The sequence below is a fragment of the Gastrolobium bilobum genome, unplaced genomic scaffold, assembly GCF_033153095.1.
Source record: "Gastrolobium bilobum isolate Gb01-03AN ecotype WA unplaced genomic scaffold, APGP_CSIRO_Gbil_v1 utg10034, whole genome shotgun sequence".
NCBI classification, from domain to species: Eukaryota; Viridiplantae; Streptophyta; class Magnoliopsida; order Fabales; family Fabaceae; genus Gastrolobium; species Gastrolobium bilobum.
In genome coordinates this window covers 272,774-299,201 of record NW_026897437.1, presented here as the reverse complement: position 1 = coordinate 299,201, position 26,428 = coordinate 272,774, and the positions used below count along the sequence as shown (strand labels likewise).

Below are 26,428 nucleotides of genomic sequence, written 5' to 3'. Positions count from 1 at the left end.
CTTCTGTAAAGAGCAGAAGATCATCTGCAAAAAATAGATGGGAAAGCAGTGGTCCCCTTCTATTCAATCTGATAGGCTTCCAAACGTCCTCTTGAACTGCTACATTAATCAAATGAGCAAGTCTTTCCATGCAAAGGATGAAAAGATAAGGAGACAAAGGATCTCCCTGACGAAGACCTTGATTAGGAGAAAATTCTGTCGTAGTTGATCCATTCCATAACAAATTCATTGTACATGACGAGACACAACACATGATCAGAGAAATAATATTCTCAGGCAAACCAACATCCACAAGCGTGTCTTTCAGAAACTCCCAAGAAATCTTGTCATAAGCCTTTTCTAAATCAACTTTGACAATCATCCAACCCTTACCTCCTCTCTTTTTATTCATGGAATGGATGATTTCCTGAGCCACAATGATATTATCCGCTCCTTGTCTACCCTTAATAAAACCACATTGATTAGGCATAACCAAGTGAGCCATATGAAATTTCAGCCTATTAGCCACAATCTTAGTTACAGTCTTGTAAATAACATTACAAAGGCTAATAGGTCTGAAATCTTTAAGTAATTCAGGCACATCAATCTTAGGAATCAGACAAATCAAAGTTTGGTTAACCTCTTTGATATTATCCGGATGAAGGAACACACCTTTCACAAAAGAGATAACTGACTCACCCACCTTATCCCACTGAGATTGAAAGAAAAGAGCATTAAGCCCATCCTTCCCAGGCGACTTGTATGGACCAAAAGAGAAGACTACATCTCTGATCTCCTTACTGTTTGGCATAATACTCATCGTGTCTAAAGCATGCGCTTCAATAACTGGAAAAAAGCCACGAACTGGAAAAGCCGGTTTAGGTAATGGATCTTTTGTGTACAGATTTTCAAAGAAAGAAACAGCCATTTCCATTAAAACCTGTTGATCACCAATCCAAACTCCCTCAGAGTTTTTCAACGTATCTATGCGATTCCTCCTACGTCTGGCAACCGTCACAGAATGAAAGAAACGCGAGTTCCTATCTCCAAGAGCAAACCAATTCAATTTCGATCTTTGAAACCAAGTAATTTCCTCTTGAAGATAAATCTTGTCTAGTTCCCTCCATAGATCCTTTTGCAACATCTCAAGGCTATGACTGTACTGATAACTAAGACATCTATCAATACCTCTAATCCTTGCATGCAAATCATTCTTTCTTTTCAGAGCAATCCTATAAACATTTCTATGCCATTCCGAAGCATTAATCTGAAATGTCTCCATAGCATGCATCCAGTTTACATTGTTTGACCAACATCCATTAACCACCTCATGAAAAGTGCTCTCTGTTAACCAGGACGCTAGAAAACGGAAAGGACGCTCCCCTCTCGGATAAATAGCAGGTTGACCTTCCCATAATAACACTGGTCGATGATCTGAGCCAAAGAAAGGCAAGTTGAAAGCCACACGGTTAGGGAAAACCAAGTTCCAATTATCATTAGCGCAAACCCTATCAAGACGTTCCTGAAGATTTCTTCTTTGCCAAGTGAAAATAGGACCTTGATTGCCAATGTCAGACAAGCTACATTCATCTAAACAATCACGAAATTCCCTCATGCTATTCCAGTTATGCCCATTACCACCTAGCTTCTCATACTCATACAAATAAGTGTTAAAATCACCTGCTATCCCCCAAGCTGCATTCCTCATGGACTGATCAAACAGTGAAGACAGAATTTCCCACAGCTGAATACGTTCCTGTCTTCGCGGACTTGCATAAATAAAAGTCATGAACTCCTCTCTATTTTCTTTTACCCAACAAATTTTAGTATGGACAAGTTGGTGATGAGAAAAAAGAACATCCACTGAAACTTCATCAGTGTTCCAAAGCACCCAAATACTGCCAGAAAAACCAACAGCATCACGATGAAAGTGACCAGAAAAACCAAGACGCCGAATAGCTCTATCCGCCATAACACCACTCAATCTAGTTTCTAACAAAGCCATAACCTTAATACTGTATCTATGAGAAAGATCCCGAATTAGAGGCGGAAAACTCCTTTTCCCAGCCTCTCTACAATTCCAGGTCAAAATATTCATAAAAACAATCTTAAATTTATCCGAACAGAAACCGGCCCTAAGAAAGAGCATTGGTATAGACCGAAGTCGCACCCAAAACGTCCAAATTATCCAAAGGGATAGAATCCTTGTGAGTTTGATAAAAATTCCTCATTAACGTAAGAGCATCTGGTGGTCTTCCATGTTTACCTCCATTATCCAAGCCACTAGAAGAAGGAAGAGTCTCTTGCTGATCATTAACCACATGAGACGTCTTCCTCTGGAATTTAGATATAGAAGGGTGCAAGACAATTTGTCTATCTTGGAAATCCTCCGACATATTCTTCTGAGAATCAAGTTTAAAATTATTCTTTTGAGATTCTGCACCTTTTGAAGCATTTAATCTGCCTTTGCTAATATTAGCATTCTGGACCAGCTGATGAACTTTAGCAGATGATGCAGTTGCTTTCTTCTTTTGGTTCTCTTTGAATTTTACTCCTTGACTTTGGACCTCTTTTCTCGACTTGCCCGCGGATAGGTTAGCAGATGGAGAAACTGTTTCCATTTGAATATCCTTTTTCATCAACGGTTCTTCATTATGAGCAATTAATTCCCCATGATTAATTCGTGTCAGACCAGATTCAATGTTGATTGAATCAATCACTGGAGAATCAGAAATAATTAAGATATTATTATCCTTTTGAGCCAACTCAGCAATAGCTTGAAATCTTGAACCTGATTGAATGACCTGTCTGTGATTAGGATGATAATTGGAAACTGCCTTATTACGTAACGCTGCATTATTAACAACGCCAACTTGTCTCCTACCCGATGGTAATGATTCCTCCTTTGATTGTGCTATGCTCCTTGATTCCTCCTTTGATTGTGCTATGCTCCTTGATCGACGGTTACGCTGCACTAGCATCCAATTCCCAAACGGTTCCTCCTTCGCCGGAACAGAATCTTTTTCCGGCTGCTTATGCACCACCGAGTCAGAAACTTCAGGAGAATAAGTCGTAGTATCTTGTTGAAGATTACTATGGGAACACTGATCCCTTCTATGCCCATACTTTCCACAAGCAAAACAAACTAAGTGGAGACCCTCATATCCAACATGGAAGATACGATCAGCAATCCGGAATTTGGACAAAAAGCCTTTCCTAAGATCAACTTCGACACAAATTCTAGCAAACTTTGCTCTCTCTGTAATATCACCTTCACCAGAATCACGTTTCCTGATAGAGTTCCTATCAATCTTCAATGTGCGACCAAAAATACTACCTATATTCCACAAATGATGAGAGGTATAGAATTCAATAGGAAGTCCTGGAATACGAATCCAAACTGCCAGCTTTCTGATCTCATCATCATAAGGATTAAAAAATGGACGCCACCGTTGAACTACCACATAATGATCAACTATGATCCAAGGACCATCCTCCAAAACATGAGAGTAATCATTCTTATTTGAAAATCGGAACAAAAAGTAGTCATTCTCCAGATCAATGAACTCATATGTGCCTGGGATATTCCACATCCTCAGTAAACGATTGAGTAAGAATCTAACTCCAACTTTCTTCCCTAGAAGTTCCACAATCACTGCCTGTCTCCAAGGTCTGCAACCTTCTAAATGCAAGGCTTTTGGAAAAGAGTACGTTGGGCAAAGAGGATCCTCCTTACCATCAACCGTAACAAAGACCTCATCCCCTTCTTCTTCGTCCTCTTCCTTACGTAGTTTTTCTACCCAATCTTCCTCATCGCTCGCTATCAGCAACATGGGGTCCTCCATTAAAACCAAGAAGAGAATCTTTATATGACACCAACTTCCTGTTAGATGAATCACCTGACTCTTCCTTCTTTTTTCCCCCGTTGCTAGTCACATTCACTTGGATATCCTCCTCTGCCATGTGATCATCCATAGGTTGATCTTCCATAGCAGGGCCTTTAGGTTTTTTTGTGCTTCGATGGAAAAGATCTTCCTCCTCCGTCGTAGCATCTCTCGCCTCCTTGCGGTTTCTCTCTCTTCACTCATTATCTTTTTTTTTTTTTTTTTTACAATATTTTTTTTCTTTTAAAATAACAAACATTTTTTGGTTTGCAAATACGCCACTGTGTTTTTGCGTTCGGTGTATTACAAAATTTGAGGAGGATGAGGACAAAAGGGTCATTACGAGGTGATATTTTCTTCCCTTTTTTTTTTCATTTTAATTTTCCGCGTTTCCTCTGTCTAGAACATTTCTCTACCAATCAAATCACAGAGCAGGATCTCTCTCTCTCTCTCTCTCTTTTTCTGTTGGCACCACCCACACCCACTAGGGTTTATGATCTTTATACCTGTTTCTCCAAATGCATTCTGCTTTATGATAATCAAATGTTGAATCTTCCACCTCCTTTTTTTCACCTGTGAGTTTTGCTTTTTCCACACACTCTCTTCTCCCCCTTTTGCAATTCATGTTTCACATCAATTCCTTTTGCAAAAACTGGAAAATTCTTCTCTAATTTGAACGTATGATGCTTTTATTAACTTACTTGTTTCTTTGTAATGCAGCATCGTAGGTATGTCCATATACATTTTTGTAATTTAGACAAATATGAGATAATTGTAATGTTTTTATTTTTTTGTCAGTTTGAATTTGCACGCGAGCTATTGTAATCGCTAATTTGTTTAGGAATTTGATTCCTACTGAACTCAAACTCACTGAGTCATCTGGTCGTGATTTTAATTTCATATTTCACTTCCCAGGATTAATGTTGTTACTTGGTTCTGGTGAAGTAATGCTTTGCCATGTTTCACCGTAATTCACCTTATCTATGATTTGTTCTATACTTGTAGATTTCTTGCTTCGCCCATGTACTGTTTAGGGGAAAATTTTATTCTGAAATTAAATAAACACCGTTGAATGGTTCTATGTTATGTGAAGTCAACAATGCTACCTCTCTTGCGTATTGACTGTGCTGCTGATAATATTGACAGCCTAAACGTGTAGATCTACTAGCGGTAGCAGAGAGTCTTCTGGATTTCTATTCGTTATTGAACATGAATCTTATGATTTTTTATTTTTATTTTTTTCAAAAAAAATTTCATTGATTAGGATATCTTCACTGTCGTTTCAGAAATGTTGAATGTTAAACTAAGATGAGTAAGACTGAATTATCAAGGATGAAGCCACCACTTGTTCCGTTGGCAACCCTGATTGGCCGTGAGCTACGAAATGAAAAAATTGAGAAGCCTTTTGTCAAGTGTGGACAGGCTGGCTTGGCGAAGAAAGGAGAAGATTACTTTCTAATCAAGACAGATTGCCAGAGGATTCCTGGGGATTCATCAACACTGTTTTCTGTCTTCGCGGTATTACTTGTGTTCTTGGTTTACATGTTTATTTACTTGACATGATTAGCATCCTTTTGTTTTCAGTGAAATGTTTGGAGAAAGAATCATTTGAATAGTAAGGAATGAGAATATAGCTTAATATAAGACTGAATGGTAATTGGTTGTGCACACTGGAGAGATGTTTGTTTCTCAGGTTTAGTAAATAAATGAGAATTGAAGTGTACTATTTTCTTTCTTCTCTTACATTTTCTCAGTTATCAAGTGGAGCGTCAATTTATTCACACAATGGTTATGATATCCATAAGGAATTCTTGATTGGCAGATCTTTGATGGGCATAATGGTATATCCGCTGCAATTTTTGCAAAGGAAAACATACTAAGTTATGTTATGAGTGCGATACCACAAGATATCAGCAGGGATGAGTGGCTGCAAGCTCTGCCTCGGGCTCTAGTTGTTGGTTTTGTGAAAACTGACATAGAATTTCAGCAAAAAGGTACATACAGTTTCCTTTGCATCCTTCTTAGAGTTGCCCATGTGCACTTATGCTGACATTTTAATTTGACCTGCAGGGGAAACTTCTGGAACAACAGCTACATTTGTTGTGGTTGATGGATGGACTGTTACTGTTGCATCTGTTGGAGATTCCCGTTGCATATTAGATACCCAGGGAGGTGTTGTTTCTCTTTTGACGGTTGACCACAGATTGGAAGAAAATGTAGAAGAGAGGGAACGAGTTACTGCCAGTGGTGGTGAAGTAGGAAGACTCAATATATATGGAGGCAATGAGGTATGATGTGATCTTCTTCATATTCCTTTCTAATCAGGGGGCTTGCTGAACCATCCTGTTTTGGTTCCTTAATAAATTTATAGGTAGGGCCTCTTCGCTGCTGGCCTGGTGGATTGTGCCTTTCTAGATCTATTGGTGACACAGATGTGGGAGAATATATTGTGCCAATACCTCACGTTAAGCAAGTGAAGGTGAGCTGGTTTCATTCTTACGGTCTTGGTTTATTGACCATTTTATGTGGAGGTGTTTAGTTCCAAATTTCAATGCTCTAAAAAAATTTCTTATTGGTTCCTCAGCTTTCAAATGCTGGTGGAAGGCTTATTATAGCTTCCGATGGTATTTGGGATGCTTTATCTTCTGATATGGCTGCCAAGTCATGTCGGGGTCTACCTGCAGAACTTTCTGCAAAGCTGGTGGTAAAGGTAATGGTTAATTCAGGCAATCTTTCTCTCTTTTGAGGAATGGATGTCCCATTATCTTGTCTACTCAATGCTTTGTGTTCTTTTTTTTCTTCACAGGAAGCTCTAAGGTCAAGAGGGCTGAAGGATGATACAACCTGCCTTGTTGTAGATATTATTCCTTCGGACCATCCTGTGTTACCAACAATTCCAAGAAAGAAACATAATATGCTTACTTCCCTTCTCTTTGGAAAGAAATCTCTAAACTCTACAAACAAAACTACTAATAAACTTTCTGCAGTTGGTGTTGTGGAGGAGTTGTTTGAAGAGGGCTCTGCAATGCTTACAGAGAGGTAACTCTGAGACTATAACTGCTAAATTTATTATTTGCATAGTGCCTTTTGGAGTTTAATTGTTGCTTTTCTTCATTACCGACAAGTGGCTAGAACATAAATGTTTCTTTTCCCAATAGGATGTACATGTGTCTGATTCTTAAATTTTCTATTTTCTTAAATTGCAGGCTGGGTAAGGATTTTCCATCTAATATGAATTCTGGGATTTTCCGCTGTGCGGTTTGTCAAGCAGATCAACCCCCTGGTGATGATTTATCAGTGAACTCTGGGCCTTTTTTCTCTCCAGCATCTAAGCCATGGGAAGGTCCTTTTCTCTGCACAAACTGTCAGAAGAAGAAAGATGCCATGGAAGGAAAAAGGTCTAGCAGGCCCGCAGTGACAGCATAAATCTAGTATTCTAGTAACATAGTAAATATTAATATATTTTTTCCCTGGCAGTGGGAACATGCATGATTCTACATTTGGATGGTGATTGTCATCGATGAGTAAGAAATGGTTTATTGGAGGTTGTTGCAAGTTTGTTTTTGGCTTGCGCTCAGCTGTTGGACTGACTGACAGAACTTCAATCATGTTGTCTAGGGGATGAGTTCTATTATTTTGATTACTAACGGTTTGTAAGTAACTGACGCTTTCATGGTTACATCTCTGTAGAGTTGTCTTTTGATAGTACACGTCTTGCTTCTATATCTTCTATATGTTGTGTGAATGTGCTAGACATCTCTTCCATGCATGCATATTTAGTTTTCTCCCAAATTTCCAAAAGCAACTCCAATCGTTGACCCAACAAAACGTCTCATTGTTTATATATATATATATCCGGGTTTTCCCCGTCAGCCACGATTGTCTTGTTAATGGAACAGATTATCATTTATGAAGGTATTAATAAAATGCATATTATATTTGTCAAGGTAACAAGAATTACCTAATGAACAATTTATGTTAGTCAGCATATTTTATAAATATGACAACTCTGTCCTTTTTTTTATTAGAAACCAGAACACAGCAAACGATCAAATTTGTGATCCAAAGCTAAAAGGAAAACTAAAAGAACACTGGACATCTTAGCACACAACAGAAGTTGATGGTTTGCAAACAAGAGTATTCATGAGACGCTTATATGTTCTTCTGACAAGAAAAAGCTCCAAAAACTAAGATTGTAGCAAGTGTCATAAGAGTTTCTGCCCAAAACAAAAATTTGTAACACAAAACAAAATTGTCCAATGAAGCATACTAACCTTTACTTTTACACCATTATTTGTACAAGGTAATTCAGAATCAATTACTTGAAATCCAACATGCCTTTCTTATTTACTATTTAGCTTGAAAATGAAAGACAATTCAAAATAGAGATATATTTAAGGAAATCGAAATCTTTAATAAAGGAGTTGTTACGTGGATAAAAGTTATAGGTTAATATTATTATAGGTTTGATATTTTTAGAGCAATAAAATAAAGTGCAATTGGATTGGGATTGGGTTTAATTACAACTAGTGATACAACCATTCTGATTCTGGTGTTTAAGCATTTCCCGTAACAGGGTTTCACCAAACAGACTCCAGACTTGGTTGGATCCCACTTTGTGTACTGTCCTACGCCAGTGTTGGCACTATCTATTTGGTTACTATAAAACAGGAATTGATATTTTCATCTCTCATCTAACATGACTAAATTATATGAACAATCTCATTTGTCATATAGAAAAACAAACGGCAATGAGAAACGAAAAAAAAAAATAATTTATCTCACATAACTTAATCATATTAAATGAAATATAAAAAATAAATTCCAAAATAAAACAAAACAACCTAGTCAAACAACGGGGCAATACATGAAATTAATATTTAATGGTTTGTTAATCATATTGGCTTCGATTTGTCCACTATTTGCCCGCGAATCAGGGCGCTATTGCTGCTCTACAAAAATGCAATGCCACGCAATTCTATGCCGATATAACGCGCTACTAACTACTCTAATTGATCAATTTATTAGGACCTTTTTTTTGGAGAACAATTTATTAGGACTTTAATTCCTATAATGTGTATTTGTATTGGTCTCTGTTTTCTATTAACGATTATTAGTCAATGTAATTTCTACTTATTAAGGTATTGGTAAAACAGGGACTAAAACTCAATTCAATAAAAGTATATAGACCAATATCCAAATAAAAAAATTATAAGGACCAAAACCCAGATAAGTAAAAACTAAAGGGATCAATTTTTTTTAAATTTTTTTTTAATAAATACTACTAAAAATTGATCCTCAATTCTAATTTCCCCACTATCAATCATCCATAATACATTTGAAAAAGATTATGAAAGGCGGGTTTTCACAAATAAACTTGAGGAGAAGAAAGATATGATACATTTAGAACTATATCCTACGTATTAATTGATTGGTATCATATTCTTATCCAAATTACAGGATTTGAACTCTACACCAAAAATAAGTTCTTCTACACCGCTTCCATATAAGAAATGAATATGGGACACTGAAATTCAGAATGCTAAAGGATATATATGAAAATATAATAAAACAAACAAAGCATTCATTATGGTGTTCATTACAAATGCTGCTACTCACGACAAAGCTACGATTCTTACAGAAGTAAATGCTTCCATTAGATGGGCAGATTTCTTCTAAAACAACTCTTCTCCTGCCAGTATGAATTTATTACCCAGTCAGGTGAAATACCAGTCAATGGCTAAAAGTTTAATCTTAAAAGTAATGATGTGTCGCACAGAACTAACTTCAGAAAAAACTGCCAAAGAGTGGGGAAATCACAATTAAAACATGTCATTATTTGTAACTAAAGTAAAAAGAACTTACGCAACTCATCCAAGGAGGTTTTATCAACACTCTCTCCACTCTTTATGAGGCGAATTTTCCCTGAAGTGGAGAGCGACAACATACATACAAACAATCAGTTTGAAAACAGTTAAGGGGGGGAAAAAGAAAGAAAGAAAACATGAATGTAAGCTAAATGAAATTCTATCTACTTCAGTGAGTTTGGAATCCTTTAACCCCAATATGATCCATGTTTATGAAACATGTCATGTTAACCCTGAAAGTGAAAATGAGAAATGCACTGCTCGCTGTCCCGTTTTGAAGTTAAACAAGACAAAATCTGCCTTTCCATGCACAGAACACAGATTTAGGCTCTGAAAACTGAAGTTTCTATTGCAGTGAAAAACCCTACAATGCATTTTGTCCATAAATTAAATAAATGGTGAGTGAAATTAACTGCATATGATGGTGGTGATTGCTGGATTAAACAATTATTTGTAATCAAGCAATTAGCTTATATACCAAGCAGCACAGAGGGGTAAATCAATTTATAATCAGATTAACATCGATGTTGGGGTAATTGGTCCAAATCGAGGTCACGTTAAGTTTCGGATAATAGTCACCCTTTCCTCGAGAAAAAAATTCCCCGTTTTTTATTAAACATAAGCATTTTATATCTTTTGTCAATGCAGAAGCTACTGCACCCTTGGTTTCTTCACCCCATACCCCCCCCTCCCCCCCACCAACACAACAACACCCACAAACACACACGCACACAAATAAATGAGCTAAATACTTCTAACTGAGTAAGAGGCATAACATAACAGGCACCTATAAAATGTCCAATATCCAAATGGGAGAGCTTAATGTTTGTTTGCTGTAACTTAATAAAGAATAAGAGGGAAAAAAATGCATATAACTTGCCATACCATCGCGACGAACACATATCTCTGGAATGTTTTTAACATTACCATTGATGCTATCATTATAGACTCTAGTCTCAATATCACCCTCAACATAAACTGAAGAGCTGCAGTAAAGCTTGAAACATGAGTCTGGAACATTTATACCAAAAAACAAATATTCTCTTGTTCAAACACTTACTTTTTAAAAAGTTTCTGTACTGCATAGGTCCCCAGTACATCATTATGCACTGCAATCCGATGCCATTGAGCAGGTTTTGGCAAATCATTTGCACCGACAATTCTCTGGTCATACATCCCCCCTGTCCCAACTGTAAAGATGGTTACATTCTTCCCATTCCTTAACATCTTTTGTACAGGGGCTTGGCCAACTTTTCCACAAATAATTGCCTGCTCCAAATCACTACCATGTTGGTCATATTTTTTGTCAGATGCAACAAGCAAATATATCAGTTGTCATTTTGAGCTAAGGAAGAACAGGGAAATAAAATCTTGTTCTTTAAGTTTTCTTCTGTTTTAAGGTCTCTGGTTCTGTTTAAGGAGAATGCCTTTTTTATTGGCTCCACCACGACCATTATTCAGAATCAATTATATTTATTCAAGCTAGTAAAATTCCTGGCTTTGATAATAAATAAAAAACAAATCTATCTTTAAACCTTGTGCTGAAAAAACTTTTACTCAATCATAGCAGAGCGAAGACACAAAACATGATATACTGAATTAAGCCACACCAAAATCCAATCAATCTCAACTTAAATTAAGTTTACAGATTAGGTTTTCTGCAATCCGCAGTTACCAAATAAAAATTCCATTCCTTGAGAACACTAATAATAATAATAAACGTCAATTAACACCAATCAATACCTTGTGTACACCCCGAAATCCCCAACCCCTCTTGGGATCCACACCTTGGAGTTGTAGCTCGGGCTTGCTACCAAGAAAATCATCAATTTCTTCATCCAACTCTTCGTTCTTTGTTCCACCATTATTATGTGAAGGATGATCACCATCACTATCAGGTAGTGATGTTGTGTACTTTAACGTTCCGCATCTGGGAACACCAGCTGATGAATTCAGGAAGAAAATCACAGTTAATAACTCAAGCAGCAGAATTCCTGTTGTAGTTATAATATAAACTTTCCTAGCAACTGCTGTACAAAATTCTCCTTTGAACAAACAAACATGACCCGCTAATATATATTTAGGGTAGAAAGCGTAACTTAAATCAGCCTCAGCAAAGCCCCGAATTAAAAATAATAACAATAATGAGAAGTGGAAAATAAAAATAAAAAGGGGAATCTCGAATCCCATTTTCCTTCAGCCATTGAACAATAGAACCATTTAGTTTAGAGTTAATGAAGTAAGCATTGGTAGGTGCGTCTCAACAACAAGTTAAAGGAACTTTAGATGACTGAAATGAGGACACAAATGCATGCGTTGTTGTTACTTTGAGTACAGCAGAAACACATTTAACTTATAAATTATACAGAGAAAAAAAAAAAAAAAACAGAAGAAAGAGACACACCGTGGGAGGAGGAGGTTAGAGAACACACTCGAAGATGCTTCGCAAGTCTCAACGCCACAGAATTCATTTTCAGCAACAACCTCCACAGACGAACAACTACAAGGGTTTAATCAAACACTGCTCGGTGATGCAAAGCGGAACGCACACTGTGGGTTTAAGAAATCGGGGCCACTCCTCAAATGGGCCCGGCCCATAAAGAGTTTCATATAACAGCTGATTGGCCCGTCGGCTCAAACTAGCAAAAAAATTATTACAAATTATTTTTTCAATGGAGGTGGGCTATATTACACCGATACCGACACCGACACGATACACGATACTCTGACAATAAATTAATTTTAAAATATATTAAATCTTGATACGTTTTGATATTATATAATATTTTTAATTTATGTAGTGTATATTATATTTAATATTTAATAATTTAATATAAAAAAAAAGTTACACTCATAATACCCATCAATTTTGCAATGAAACGTAAGATATTCCAAATGTTGATATTAAACTCAATAAAATGATAATCGTAATTCAACGAATCTAATAGTTGAAATTCAAAATGTAATGCAACATAACCTTTAAACCCTTTTTGATCCTTTGCAATGAGTATTGAGTGTAGGGAAGTGTCGGACATATTGAAGTGTCGGGCATGACATGTCAGAGTTTTTGATTAGTGCTTAATAGGAGGTGGGTCAGTGTAAGGTAGCAATCCGATACTGATATTATTTTTAATTTTATTTTTTTTTAATTTAAAAAAGGGTCATGGGTCAACTGACTCAACTAAACTGTGTCATGTGACTTAATTTGATGCATCGGGTAACCTGATTGGCCCATACTCTTAAAAAAATAATGAAAAAAAAAATTTCTTACGGAAAAATATTTATCCTTTTAAAGGATCTAATCTTAAGTCATTTTAGATTCTAATCGTTGATTTTCGTCAATCAATGGTTAGAATTTGTTGAATTTTATTGTGAATTACTAATTAATTAATAAATTTGACCCAATAAATTCTAAAATGACATAAGGTTAGATCATATAAAAGGATAACTATTTTTTCCTATTATAAAATACTCATTTCTCACATTCACTCCCTTCAAATATTAAATAATTAAAATTATTAATTAATATATTATTGTTATTATTATTACAAATATAATAATTCTCAATTAATACTAGTTATTGATTTTTACAAATTTTCGTATCTGCTTGAATTGTGTAAATTCATTATTAGAACTGATGTGTAGATTCATTAATTGATTTGTAAATCTATTAATTAATTATAAATTCATTTATACAAAATTTTAATCAGTTAATTAATTATAATTAACGAATTGAAAATTTGAATAATTTTTCGTCGAATAATTAATAAATTCATATAGTATTTTTGAGACATATTATAATAAAATATTATTATTAAATATATATGAAATCAATATTGTTCAATTAAAATTGATTAATATTAATAATCAATTAATTATTAACATTAATTAAGATTTATTACATTCATAATTAATAATTATAATAATATATTAATCAATAATTTTAATTATTTAATAGTTGAAGTGGATAAATATGGAGAAATGAATATTTTATAGTAAAAGAAGGACCATTATTTTTTCATTATTTTTTTAAAGAGTATGGACCAATCATACTTAGCCATATAACACAACTAGAAAAGTTCATTTTTTCGACGGAATTTTTCCGTCGAAAATGGTGAAAATTCCGTCGAAAATTGTATTTTCGACGGAATTCAGGCCGTGAAATTTTCCTTGTGGCTAACAAATTTTTCGACGGAATTAAAAATTCGGTCGAAAATTATTGTCGAAAATTTTCAACGGAAAATGGATTCCGTCAAAAAATTTCGACGGAAAATCAATGAAATTCTGTCGAAAATTGTTGTAATGGTTTTCGACGGAAAATGAATTCCGTCGAAAATTTTCGACGGAATTTCAATAAATTTCCATCGAAAATTGTTGTAATTGTTTTTGACGGAAAATAAATTCCGTCGAAAATTTTCGACGAAAAATCAATGAAATTCCGTCAAAAATTGTTGTAATGGTTTTCGACGGAAAATGGATTCCGTCAAAAAATTTCCACAAAAAATCTATGAAATTCCGTCGAAAATTGTTATAATTGTTTTCGACGGAAAATGAATTCCGTCGAAAAATTATAGATTTTTTTTTTAAATTCTCTTTACAAAATTAATACCAATTTCTATAATTTACCTGATAAAAAATATAATCAAAGTAAATAACATATCAAAATAAAATCTTCTTAAAGAATACAGTAAATGCACAAAAGTCCATATCATATATTAGGCTAAGTATCAGAAAAGACTTATACAATTAGCAAGTGGTGTACAATAAGTATATATTGTAACCTTAAAAAACTAACAAATAACAATTAGATGGTTTCCTTAATGGTTTATTTTAATGGTTTCCTTAATTTTGGTCAATCAATCCAATTGATTTGTTTCCAATCCATCTAATTGATTGGTTTCCTTTATTTTCTCCATCTTCAATAAATCTAATTTAGTGAATATTTTCTAATTCAAAATTAGAATTTAAATTAATTTTATTAAATTCAAATTCCCTAAATTCAAACTTCAAATTACAAATTCAAAATTAGAATTCAAATTAATTTTGTTAATTTAACAAATTAATCACAAATAGGTTACATTATGGATCAAGTCCAACTTGACCAATGATGCCACCGACTATCTCTTAGCTCAATATGTGGGCTTTTTCAACTTAAGCCCATTATGCCTTATTGGGCCCAAACCATATATGCTAGAATACAAGACAACTTAAGGTGTTTCTTTGCGATCTATCAGGCCCAACATAGTTACTGACATAAATGGGCTTGAGCCCATTAGACCCAATCTATCTAATGATAATATAGAGCACTAGCAATGTTATGTTGTCCCAGAGCTAGCTGAGTTCATCGAAATATTCAACTTGTTGTACCTACATAGGTCGATCTGACTCTCAGATTATCTCAAAGACACCTATGTACTAACAATTTGAATTTTTGAATTTTTCAATTTCTAAAAAAATAACACAAACATACGAAATTGAATTTGAAAACCATTAATGCAGGTCATTAGTTCGATAGATTTGATTTTGCCAACCGTCGAAAAGACACAAATATATTTTCTTTTTCATTTATTTGTTTAAAGATTTTCGACGGAATTCTTTTTCCGTCGAAAATCTTCGACGGATTTCTTTTTCCGTCGAAAATCTTCAACGAAATCGAAATTCCGTCGAAAAGTCCATAAAATATAATTTCTTTTTCTTTTATTTTTTTCAAAAGTTTTCGACGGTTCCGTCGAAAAGTCCACAAATTATAATTTCTTTTTCTTTTATTTTTTTCAAAAATTTTCGACGGAATTCCTTTTCCGTCGAAAATCTTCGACGGAATCGAAATTCCGTCGAAAAGTCCACAAAATATAATTTCTTTTTCTTTTATTTTTTTCAAAAGTTTTCGACGGAATCGAAATTCCGTCGAAAAGTCCATAAAATATAATTTCTTTTTCTTTTATTTTTTTCAAAAGTTTTCGACGGAATCGAAATTCCGTCGAAAAGTCCACAAAATATAATTTTTTTTTTCTTTTATTTTTTTCAAAAAATTTCGACGGAATCCCTTTTCCGTCGAAAATCTTCGACGGAATCGAAATTCCGTCGAAAAGTCCACAAAATATAATTGCTTTTTATTTTTATTTTTCAAAAAATTTCGATGTAAGTCCTTTTCCGTGGAAAATCTTCGACGGAATATCTTTTTCCGTCGAAAATTTTTGACGGAAAAGGAATTCTGACAAAATTTTAGACGGAAAATAGATTCCGTGGAAAATTCTTTCAATAATTTCAACGGAATTTTTTTCCGTCGATAATAAAGACTTTTCTAGTAGTGGTTGTTCTAACACTCACCATATTATGTCACATGGCACAATCTTGTTAATCCATACTTTTTTCTTTTTAAGCTCAAAAAAAATAGTGTTGTTAGGGGGTGGGAAGACTGACCACCCTCCATTGGGAAAATAATTCACATTCATACTATTTGTCAAATTTTTGGCTGACTTGACCCAAAATGGGTCAAAAAGCCTTCGTATAACTACATAAGAAAGACTGGAATTTTATTAAAATAGTGACATGACTGTGATGTTGAAATTGATTCATCCAAAATTTAACACATCTATAGCCGCACATCATAATTTAGCAATATGAAGATGTAAAGTTACTCGAGCCAAGGCAATATTTGCTCCACGTTTCCGCTGCACGTACGAACCCACTTCTCAACTCACAACGTGTATGTTGAATATTAACCACCCACTTCACCCCATATTCTGTTTCTTGTCGGCAAGCACAACCTCGATGACAATAACTGCTACCTCGTACTTGTTTTGATGGAAAGAGAATAAATGATGGGGAAAGCCCAAATTAAAACACTTTTTCTACGTCATACTTCATCAGCATGAAGACCATGCAGAGTCATCTGAAGTTAAGGATTAAGATCCCCAGATTAGTGGTGGTCACAAAAATGCAGAGAAAGTTTCACTTCCAAGTCAAAGACAAAGCCACTGATAGTGCTAATGACAGAGACAACGGGAACGCAAGGACTAAGGGCGGGAATCAATTCCCAAGGAAATCAGTTGGCTCAGTCTTCTCTTGTGTCCTTGGAAACAAGGGATATCATCCATCAAACGTGAAGAAAAATGGAGATGAAAAAGAGTGGCACATCGATGGAAGGACATCGTCAAATGAGCCAGTTGGAGCTGCATTGTCTCAGCTTCTTGCTCTTGAGGGGAATGCCCTGCCTGATCAAGCAGGTGAAGAAAAGCATAACCAACGTGTGAAAATGAATCTTCCTTTGTTGAGCTTTCTAGATAAGAATAAGAACAAAGGATGGAACAATTTCATCAATGCCAAATCGAAGAAGAACAGATTTACTAGTGATGGTAATGATATTGTCACCAGGTTCCGACAAGTGAGGAGGAAGGCAAGTTCATATTGCCGTTTGGTTAGGATTCCTTCGAAAATACTGATCATTCGCCTAAAGTTGAAGATGATCGGGGCTCTCATGAAAAAGAAAGTGACAAAGGAATTTGCACAAGGAGATGATGAAAATAGAGATGAGGAAAAGGACGGGGAACTATGCAAGAAAAGGATTCTCATGGGAAGGAAATGCAAGCCGTTGAGTTCTCCAGGTGCCTTTAAGTTATTATAAAGACGGTCTTTTCTGATCAGACGTAGTTAGGGACTTAGGGTGCTTTTTGTTAGAAATTTTTAACTCTGATCTGAACAAACAAATGCTATAATTTTCTCCATTGGGATATTACGAATGTTACTATGTATGTTCTTCCCCATTATCAGGGTGCTGGTAGATTAGAGCCCGGTCATTTGTAACAACTTATGCAGGACTTCGGTTTTAACACGTAATTTTAACATTGCAGTTAGAAGAATTTATAAAATTTTATAATTTCAATTTCTGTGTATCAAATTACCTGAATTTAAAATTCTTCTTATGTTAACAGTAAATTTCAACCAAATTATCCGCTCACAGATTCGAGTCGTATTTTCAAATTTTCTAATAACCAAATCACAATATTCAATCAACCCATGAAATTCGATTAAGAGTTAATTATATACTCCAATGACAAGGCTGCTGAAATTTTCTGTAGTTCAAATTTCATATTTAGGCTCCGGATATGGTCTCATCAAAACATATGCAATCAATCAAAATGAAAGCTATGGACAACCAAGCTCAAGCTGGCGAACAGTAAACTTATGAGACACTTTTCCCATTGATCGGATAACTGCCACTTGGGAAGTGCAGGAAAGGCAAGCAGCGCGTCAAGTGCCACAAACCACGAGGTAAAATGCTATTACCATTTTATCTTCGGGTCTTCCGTGGTTCCAAAAGAGCAAATTCAAGCCACATTGCTCAAATCAGAGCTTCAGTGGTTTCAAACCCAGGGCGGCTCGTAGCTTGTTTGCTTCTGCAATCTCTGGATCTGGATGGTCAGTCCCATCATCCTTCTTTTCCTTCTTTTCTTTCTTCTCCTTTTTCTTCTTTGGCTCACCATCCTCAAGTCCATCTCCATGCCTTCTAGGACTTAAGCTACTCCGACCATGTCTCTTTCTGTAGTCCCCAACATCATGATCCTTGCGATCCCTACTCCTACTACGACTCCTTGAGTAGCTCCTTCGCCTTCCACGGTCCCGATCTCTGTCTCTCCTCTCCCGCTCCCTACCCTCCCTCTCACGACCATAATCCTTTTCTTCCCTTAGACGATATCGATCTCTGTCCCTCTCCCTATCTCTATCCCTCTCCTTTTCCCTGTCTCTATCTCGGCCACGTCCACGATCTCTATCATAATCTCTGTCATAGTCACGATCCCTATGAAAAGGACATAAAAAAGCAAATGAAATGTAAACTTGACAAGCCAAAGAAATTTATCACTAATGACAAAATGTGTCCATTCTACACTTCATAGAGTGCCACGGTCACTTCATTCTAAAGTTACAAGGAGGGAACTGATAACCAACAGAATCTCGCACTAAAGATCCGTTTAAGATTTTCAAGAACACGACAGCATCAAGGAAATAAGACCATCAATAAATCAAAATGTCAAGCAACCTGATTGCTTTAACTACCAGCAGCAATTAAACAACCATTCAGATGCATGTGCAAGCAATACAGTTCCTAAAATTGACATATGATAATTGTCACTTCACTATAATAATGCTGCCCTAACAATAACTTGCAAGTAACTCAGTTTCAAATAGCTTAGTCGCATGTTGAAGGGATCATGAACTAACATGCTGAAGAGAAAGAAAGAATAAACTACAACATTTACATAACATTCAAGGACTATTGGTGCTACGATAAAGTTTCATCTTAAGTTCATCCTACTTTTTAAGTTCCTGGAGGATTTATTATCTTTCTGCCCTTTGCCTCTTGTACTATCTTCCTATTTTTACCCATTGCAATTTCTATTATTGTACAAAAGTTTTATATTAAATTAAACTATCTTGATAGATCTTCAATGGTAATCTCATAGAAAAAAGACAAAGCATAAGGGGACAACACATCACAGTTGGGAAAACCAGTTGCTGTGATAACTGATAACCAAGTGTGAAAATCAAGAAAATGAAAATGAATAGAAAAAAAGGGTAAGAAGATGAGCCGATAAACATTTAAAAGGATAAACCAACTCTTCAATATATTGGACCATGATAATGGAGCACCATTTATCAATGCAACATAACTGTCTGACCCATCATACTTCTCACTGCACACTGTCAGTGCAGAGAAACCTGGCAGGATCATTAAACTTTACTATAGGAAGCAGTTGTATACCACATATGGCTCTGAATGCCATAGTGGAAATTGAAGTATAACTTTGATGATATGTATATAGATAGATGGTGGGTGTATGTGTGTGGCTTTGTGCAAGTTCAAAAACAGCTTCCAATATAACTCACTCATATCCACAGGAAAAAAAGCTTAGTCTTCCTAAAATCACATTATTATAAGAAAATTATGATTGATTTGAGGCTTAAGACCCAGGGGCCCAGATATTGGTCTTCACTAGCAAATAAGTTGATGAAAAAAACAAAAAGCAAATGAAAAGAAGTACCAGAAAGGTTTTTTCAGTGACAAGATTCACATCTATAACAATTCATATGAAGTTACAAAACACTTGCAAGGATAGAACAGTACCTGTATCTATGACTATCACGTCTTCTATCCCTATCTCTTTCCCTTGTAGGGCTTCGCCCACGATAATAATCCTGTAAATTATTCAATAAATAACCCAAAACATCAGAACTTCTTACATTCAAAAAATAAGATAAAGAAGATATATTATAATTAGGAAAGAAAGGGAAGCACCTTCTCATAGGCCTTATCTTCAAGCTCATCAACAGGTTGGTCATTATCCTCTTTCTCTTCTTCCTCCTCAAAATCTTCTTCAAGTGCACTTCGTCTAAGTTCTAGTTGACTAAGAGATTCAAGAGTCCACCTATAGAAAACAAAAGACGAGACTAAACATCTTCCATATCACCAAAACACACGTTTGTAATCTCGTATCAACTTCACAGTTCGCAAACAAACAAAGAACATGCCCAAAAACAATAACTCTAAAAATATCATAAAGATCATTCTTGATGCATAGCAAAACAACCCGGAAAAATTGCTCAAAGCTCAATTTCAAATATAAAGCAGATAACTCATGAATTTAAATTTCAAAAGAAATCACTACTTTAACACCTAAATGCTTCAAAAAAAAAGCATAACATATGATGCTCGGTCTTTCGTGTAAGACTACTTTAACTCCTACATTCTCCCTAGTATTCTCTGAGGAAAAAATATGTTTTCATCAGCTAGCATAAAACATTCAAATTACAGTAATTTGTTCTCAAACGTCTCCTATGGTCTTACAAGAAGTAGGTTTTACAATTAAACATTCGAATTGAGAAGCAAAAAAAATAAAATAAAATAATAAGATACCTTTTCTTGACGCGCGGCAACGCAACATCACAGGAATAATCTTTTGTGAGAAGTTCGTCAATGACCTCATCCACGTGTGTCAAACTAAACTCTGCAACAAAACAAGAGTTAAGTTAAACTGATGAAGAAATGATCTGGAACAAAGTTGCACATGAAAACTGATAGCTTACGTCCATCATTTAACTTTCGCCTCAGTTTCCGATAGTCATTGTATAAAGGTTCCAGGTACCGGTACACATCAATATCAGATCCAGTAAGACGCAAATAAAAAGCACCAAGTATCCTCACATATCTGCATTTCATATTTAAAAAATGTTAACAGCTTTAGAAGCTAATCAAGAGATTTAGGGTTAGATTTGAAACCATTTCATTATTATCATTCGAAATTTAGTAATACAAACATCAGCAACAACGATTTTCAGCTATTGATGAGAAAGAGGAAGGAAATACTTGTAATCCTCGTTCTTGATAAACTCAATGACGATTTCCTTCTCGGGCTGAATTTGGAGCATCTTCATGACGAGGCACATGAATGGGGTGGGCTTGCGGTTGCCACCGTAGGTACCGCCGAGGTGGTCGAGCTCCATCGCCTTGTCGACCAAGGTCTCCGCCGTTAAGCCGAAACATTGCTCCTTCCAATAGGTATTCTGATAGATCTTCGATCGGAGAATCTTCTCAACCAAGTTCTGAGGATTCGTCCCTCTTATGCTCCTTGCTGCTGGATCCGTACGATTCGCCATCAATAATAGTGCCAACGGCGAAGTGCACGGTAATTGGATTACATAAACCCTAATCCTTTCCCCTCGTGCATAGACAAATTTTTTTATTTTTTTTTTTCATTTCTTAAATAAGAGAGATTTTTTTCAGACGGGGGGGTGCATTTCGATTTCACGATTTTCACCGCACATTACTTGTTTAAAAAAAAATTTGGTTTTTACACTTTTGGGAGAAGTATTTGTCATTTTAAATGATATAAAGTTATGTCATTTTAAGAAAGAAATAAACACAAAATAAATTTTTTATTTAAAATTTAAATTAAATAAAAATCACTCACAACCTTCCTTCGTGATTTCTATTATTTATGTCTATCTTTTTTATAAAATGACATAATAATTTATGTTATTTAAAATAACAAACATCGAAGCCCTTAACCTATGTAGCACCGATACTGACACGGGACACGTGACACGACACGACACGATACTCCGACACGTTAATTCTAAAAAATGTTAGATTTCGACACGTTAATACACGTTTTGATATTAAATAATATTTTTAATTTATGTAGTGTATATTATATTTAATATTCAATAATTTAACAAAAAAATGAAAACGAACTTATAATATTCATCAACTTTGCAAGGAAACATAAGATATCCCAATTATTTATATTAAATTTAATAAAATGGTAATCGTAATCCAAAGAATCTAATAGTTGAAACCAAAAACTCAACGCAACGCAACCTCTGAACCTTTTTTTTTTAATTTCTATAATGTGTGTTGGAGTGTCGGGGAATGTCGGAGTGTGTCGGGAAGTGTCGGACACGACACGTCAAGATTTTTGAAGTATCGGTACTTCATAGTCCTTAACTTTAAGAATATAAAACAATTTAATTTCTGGGTCTCACTAGTCTGGACTACCGGCCCCATTTTGGATCTTGCCCCACTTTTTCTTGGGTTTTTTTTTTTTTTATGGGATCTTCATTATTTTTCATATAATTAGAGGTTCGATTTTTGTACAGTAGAGGCAGAAAGCAAACATTTGCTATAGAAATAAAAAATTGAGATTCACTGTTATTTTAAAAAAGAAAATTACCAGAATAATGCCGTATCCTAATAAATATGTGTCAGTTAAATTTTTTCTACCACACCAGCAAAAATGATTTTGCCTATCATTAATTCACATTTATAATAAAAATTTAGGAAAAAAGTATCTAATGTTACTTTAGACAATTTTGTCTAATGTTCACTAAAACGACGTCGTTTTGAGGTTGAAAAATTAAAAATTTAGAATAATACAGACTATTATAACCCTGAAATAAATTAAAATTACAAATACACCATGATTTTTGCCTCAAAACGACGTTGTTTCAACGAACATTAGATAAAGTTGTCTAAAGTAACTTTAGAAAAGAATCCTAAAAATTTACAATTGGGTTACCGGTTAAACGTAATAACTCACGAATTATTTATTGGTTAGTAAAATTTATTATAAAACTCAATATATGATTACACCTTTTTTAGTAATAAATGTTAATCATATAATAGATGTTGGTAGTCAATAATTAGGTCAAATTCGTGTAAGTTTTGATAGGTAGGTATATCATTCTGTTTTTTTTTTTAATATTCTATATATGTTTCCATGAGTTAAAAACCACAAATTTGTTCAAACCCTGATCTCCTTAAACATTTCAAGTAGATAGAAACGCCAAAAAAAGGAGCTTGTTTTTGGCTCAACTTTGAACGCTTAAAAAATGTTCTACTAGCATAGAAAGATGTTTTAAATATGGTTTTTTGAAAATCATATTCTTATATTACATGAGATTAATCTCTCATGTTATTCTCACTTCAAAAAATATGCCTCTCTTTTTCTTTTTCTTTTTTCTATAAATTGGTAAGACCCATTTTATTTATCTCTTAACATAAAAAAATTTCTCCCATATTATATTAAAGAAGTAATCTACATAATTTTTACGGGGATACCAATTTCATTCTTATTTTGATATATGCTGAATTCTTTCAATCTTGTACACGTAGTTTGACGTTTTCTCCAAAAAAAAGAAGAATAGATGCTCTTTTTTTTTTTTGGTCAAGTACATGCGGCTTACCGATTATAGCTTTACGTGAATATTATAATTTTCTTTAATACTTGAGATCTAAAATTACCCTGATACAGTAGAAGCAATTAATTATGCTATAACAATGCTTTATCAATGCTTAAGTACTAACCAAATATAAAAGTATGCTCGGACTTTTGACCAACCTAATATATATACCCAATAACTAATTTTCACATTTCTATGGCCAAATTAATTACTGAATTGTTAAAGTTCAACTTCAAAGGCTATGTGGTGTGAATGATTTCTCTACCCATAACTTAATTAAGTTATTTTTCTTAATCTAATTAATCCACACCATTCAATAAGGGTTTGGATTAGGAAACCTCTCGGACCCAACCTCCTCAATATCATATATGTATCTCTCGAATGCATATATGAATAAGAATAAGGAAACTCTTTGAAAAACTAATTAAACATTAATAAAAACAAAGTTTAGGCATCCATTATAGTGTTACAACATAGGTACTTTATCACCTAACCTAAGGAGCAATTTAGCTCATGATGGAATTAAAGAAAACAGAAAAGAAGAAGAAAGAATCCGTGGAAAAATAGAAAAGAAGACTAAAAAGATGTTGTAAAACTCTGTCACGGTCTTGCTTCGGCAACGTTCCAGCAGCTCTTCTTCCTCCAAGAATCTCCCTTTCTCTCTCTAAACATGGTGTGGTGTTACCTTCAGTCGTTCCTGGCCTTAGAATTCGTAGGGGACTCCTCTTTAAATAGAACAAATGGTTGGTTAATTGGGCCTCAGATTTATGAGTGAAAATCCATAACTTGTGCTGTTGTAGCCTTATCTTATCCTTATTTTATTGGGCTATTGGCATTTGATTGGATAAAATCTTGATCTTCTTGATTTTATTCTGCCAATATTGTTGCTGACTAGATAGGAGTTTGTTATCCTTGATTGTTGGGATTTGAGATAAGAATTGATCTTCAAAAACGTCCTTATCCCTTGTTTGCTAGTGCTTTATCCGTTTGTTGGGAAAATAACTAACTTTTAAAATTTGAATTTCAGTTGTTCCCCTGTCCTTGCTGTCATGCCGTCCCGATTGCTATATCATTACTTCATCAGCTTCTCTGCTACAGCACTTGAACATCAACTTTTCCTGCAAAGATAAAGCATTCAACAAGTCATCTTTTCTTACACAAAACCAATTGTCTCATTTTTCATACTTAGTCATCTCAAAGCACTTAATCATGAATATGCAGTAATTAGCTTAATAATCATGCAATTAAGACAACTTATATGGAATTTATGCAGCAAATTCATCATAAAAATAACAAATTAACTCTCATCTGGGAGAGTTAACAGTTACTCATTTCACATAGAGTATAAACCAGGCCGTACAAACTTAGTTGTTGATGCTCTTTCACGTGTCTATGAAGAAAGCTCCTTGAACATGTTATTTTCTGAGCCTCAGTTTGATGTGTTGGCTACTATTAAGCAGCAAAATAGCTCAAACCCTTTCTTGGTTTAGTTACATCAGCAATTAATTGACCAGCCTACTAGTGTACCTGATGTGCAGTGACAAGATGAGATTTTGTTTCAGAAGAATAGATATCTTCTAAGTCTCACTTTTTCGTTGATCCCTACTCTAATTTTGGAAGATCATTGTTCCTTGGATGGTGGCCACACTAGTGTCTCCATGACTTTTCTCAGATTATCTGCTAATTTTTTTTTAGCACAATGCGCAAAGATGTTCAACATTTTGTTATCAGTTGTTTGACATGTCAGCAAGTGAAGTATGAGACTTCAAAAAATGTTGGTATGTTGCAGCCTCTGTCATTACCTGAAGGTAACTTTTAGGACCTTTCAATGGACTTTATCGTTGGTTACCTTCTTCCAAAGGGTATACGACGATAGTGGTTATCATTGACAAGTTATCTAAATTTGCATATTTTGGTCGCTTATCTTCCTTATATATTGTTGCATCAGTTGCTAATTTGTTTTGTGAACTGGTGGTTAGAAATCATGATTTTCCTCGCTCAATTCTCACTGATCGTGATACCATATTTGTTAGCAAGTTTTGAACTCATTTTTAAGTTGAGTGGGACGACACTGAGGACTTCATCTTCTTATCACCCCCAAATTGATGGCCTCACAGAGGCAACTAACAGATATATGGAGCAGTATCTACATTCTTTCTGTTTTGAGCAACCGAAGAAGTGGTCAAATATTTTATGTTTGGCCTAGTATCACTACAACTCTGCAATTCATTCAGTGATTGGAATGCCTCCTTATCAAGCTGTTTTTGGCAAACCACCTCCTATGGTTCCCTTCTACCGTCGTGGTTGACGAAGGTTTCTTCCATGGATACATTGCTCCAACAGCGTGATGAGATTTTTGCCCGCCTAAGGGTCAATCACCATCGTGCACAGAATCGAATAAAAATTCAGCATGATAGGCACCACAAAGAACGTTCTTTTGCTGTTGGTGATAGAGTCTGGGTGAGACTTCAGCCATACCGTCAAGTGAGTGTTAAGCGTAAAGCCAATCACAAGCTCAGCAAATGATTTTTTGTCCCGTTTCTTATCATCGGGAAGCTTGACCCTATGGTCTATGAGTTGCTACTACCAGCTGGCTCCCAAATTCATCTTGTGTTTCATGTATCTTAGTTGAAGTCATTTGTCTCTTCGAACCCAGTTCATTTGAGACCTTTACCAGAGTTATCTGTTGATAACATGCTAGTTCAAGTTTTAGTTGTTGTTATGGATGTTCGTTCAACTCTTGTTCGCGGTAGACAAATATGGGAGCTACTTGTCCAGTGGTTCAATAGCCTTTCAGATGAGGCATCCTGGGTACGAGAAAGTGAGTTTTGTAGTTTATATCCTTTTTGACCTTAAGGGCAAGGTCCCATCTGAAGAGGGGGGAATGTTACACAGCATAAGAGGTTTGTTCGTATACATAGAAGACCAATAACGTTGGAGGATTATGCCTCGTAGGATCAG

At 35.1% G+C, this 26,428-nt stretch overlaps 4 protein-coding genes across 5 annotated transcripts; 1 reads left to right on the top strand and 3 right to left on the bottom strand.

Moving 5' to 3' along the window:
* Nucleotides 1–387: 387 nt before the first annotated feature.
* On the bottom strand, nucleotides 388–3,969 carry LOC133306916 (uncharacterized). The gene is made up of 4 exons (XM_061507310.1): nucleotides 3,879–3,969; nucleotides 2,215–3,799; nucleotides 693–2,051; nucleotides 388–442 (listed from the first exon to the last, which is right to left on the bottom strand). The coding sequence occupies exons 1-4, from the start codon at nucleotides 3,967–3,969 to the stop codon at nucleotides 388–390; spliced, it is 3,090 nt and encodes a 1,029-aa protein (XP_061363294.1).
* Nucleotides 3,970–4,290: 321 nt separating this feature from the next.
* LOC133306923 (probable protein phosphatase 2C 5) lies at nucleotides 4,291–7,663 on the top strand. Its single transcript, XM_061507320.1, has 9 exons — nucleotides 4,291–4,438; nucleotides 5,150–5,381; nucleotides 5,686–5,857; nucleotides 5,934–6,151; nucleotides 6,235–6,342; nucleotides 6,448–6,573; nucleotides 6,670–6,902; nucleotides 7,070–7,261; nucleotides 7,341–7,663. Exons 2-9 carry the CDS (start codon nucleotides 5,172–5,174, stop codon nucleotides 7,372–7,374), a joined length of 1,293 nt encoding a protein of 430 aa, XP_061363304.1. The 5' UTR covers nucleotides 4,291–4,438; nucleotides 5,150–5,171; the 3' UTR covers nucleotides 7,375–7,663.
* A 1,632-nt stretch (nucleotides 7,664–9,295) lies between these two features.
* LOC133306936 (single-stranded DNA-binding protein, mitochondrial) lies at nucleotides 9,296–12,258 on the bottom strand. Its single transcript, XM_061507348.1, has 6 exons — nucleotides 12,135–12,258; nucleotides 11,474–11,673; nucleotides 10,791–10,999; nucleotides 10,616–10,716; nucleotides 9,729–9,788; nucleotides 9,296–9,555 (listed from the first exon to the last, which is right to left on the bottom strand). The coding sequence occupies exons 1-6, from the start codon at nucleotides 12,199–12,201 to the stop codon at nucleotides 9,539–9,541; spliced, it is 654 nt and encodes a 217-aa protein (XP_061363332.1). The 5' UTR covers nucleotides 12,202–12,258; the 3' UTR covers nucleotides 9,296–9,538.
* Nucleotides 12,259–17,749: 5,491 nt separating this feature from the next.
* Nucleotides 17,750–21,444, bottom strand: LOC133306929 (pre-mRNA-splicing factor 38). 2 transcript variants are annotated; one of them, XM_061507329.1, is made up of 6 exons: nucleotides 21,093–21,444; nucleotides 20,813–20,934; nucleotides 20,643–20,733; nucleotides 20,025–20,154; nucleotides 19,854–19,924; nucleotides 17,750–18,527 (listed from the first exon to the last, which is right to left on the bottom strand). In XM_061507329.1, the coding sequence occupies exons 1-6, from the start codon at nucleotides 21,380–21,382 to the stop codon at nucleotides 18,077–18,079; spliced, it is 1,155 nt and encodes a 384-aa protein (XP_061363313.1). In that variant the 5' UTR covers nucleotides 21,383–21,444; the 3' UTR covers nucleotides 17,750–18,076. The 2 variants fall into 2 exon arrangements, with proteins under 2 accessions (XP_061363313.1, XP_061363314.1); XM_061507330.1 differs by having other exon boundaries at nucleotides 20,037–20,154.
* Between the last annotated feature and the right edge of the window lie 4,984 nt (nucleotides 21,445–26,428).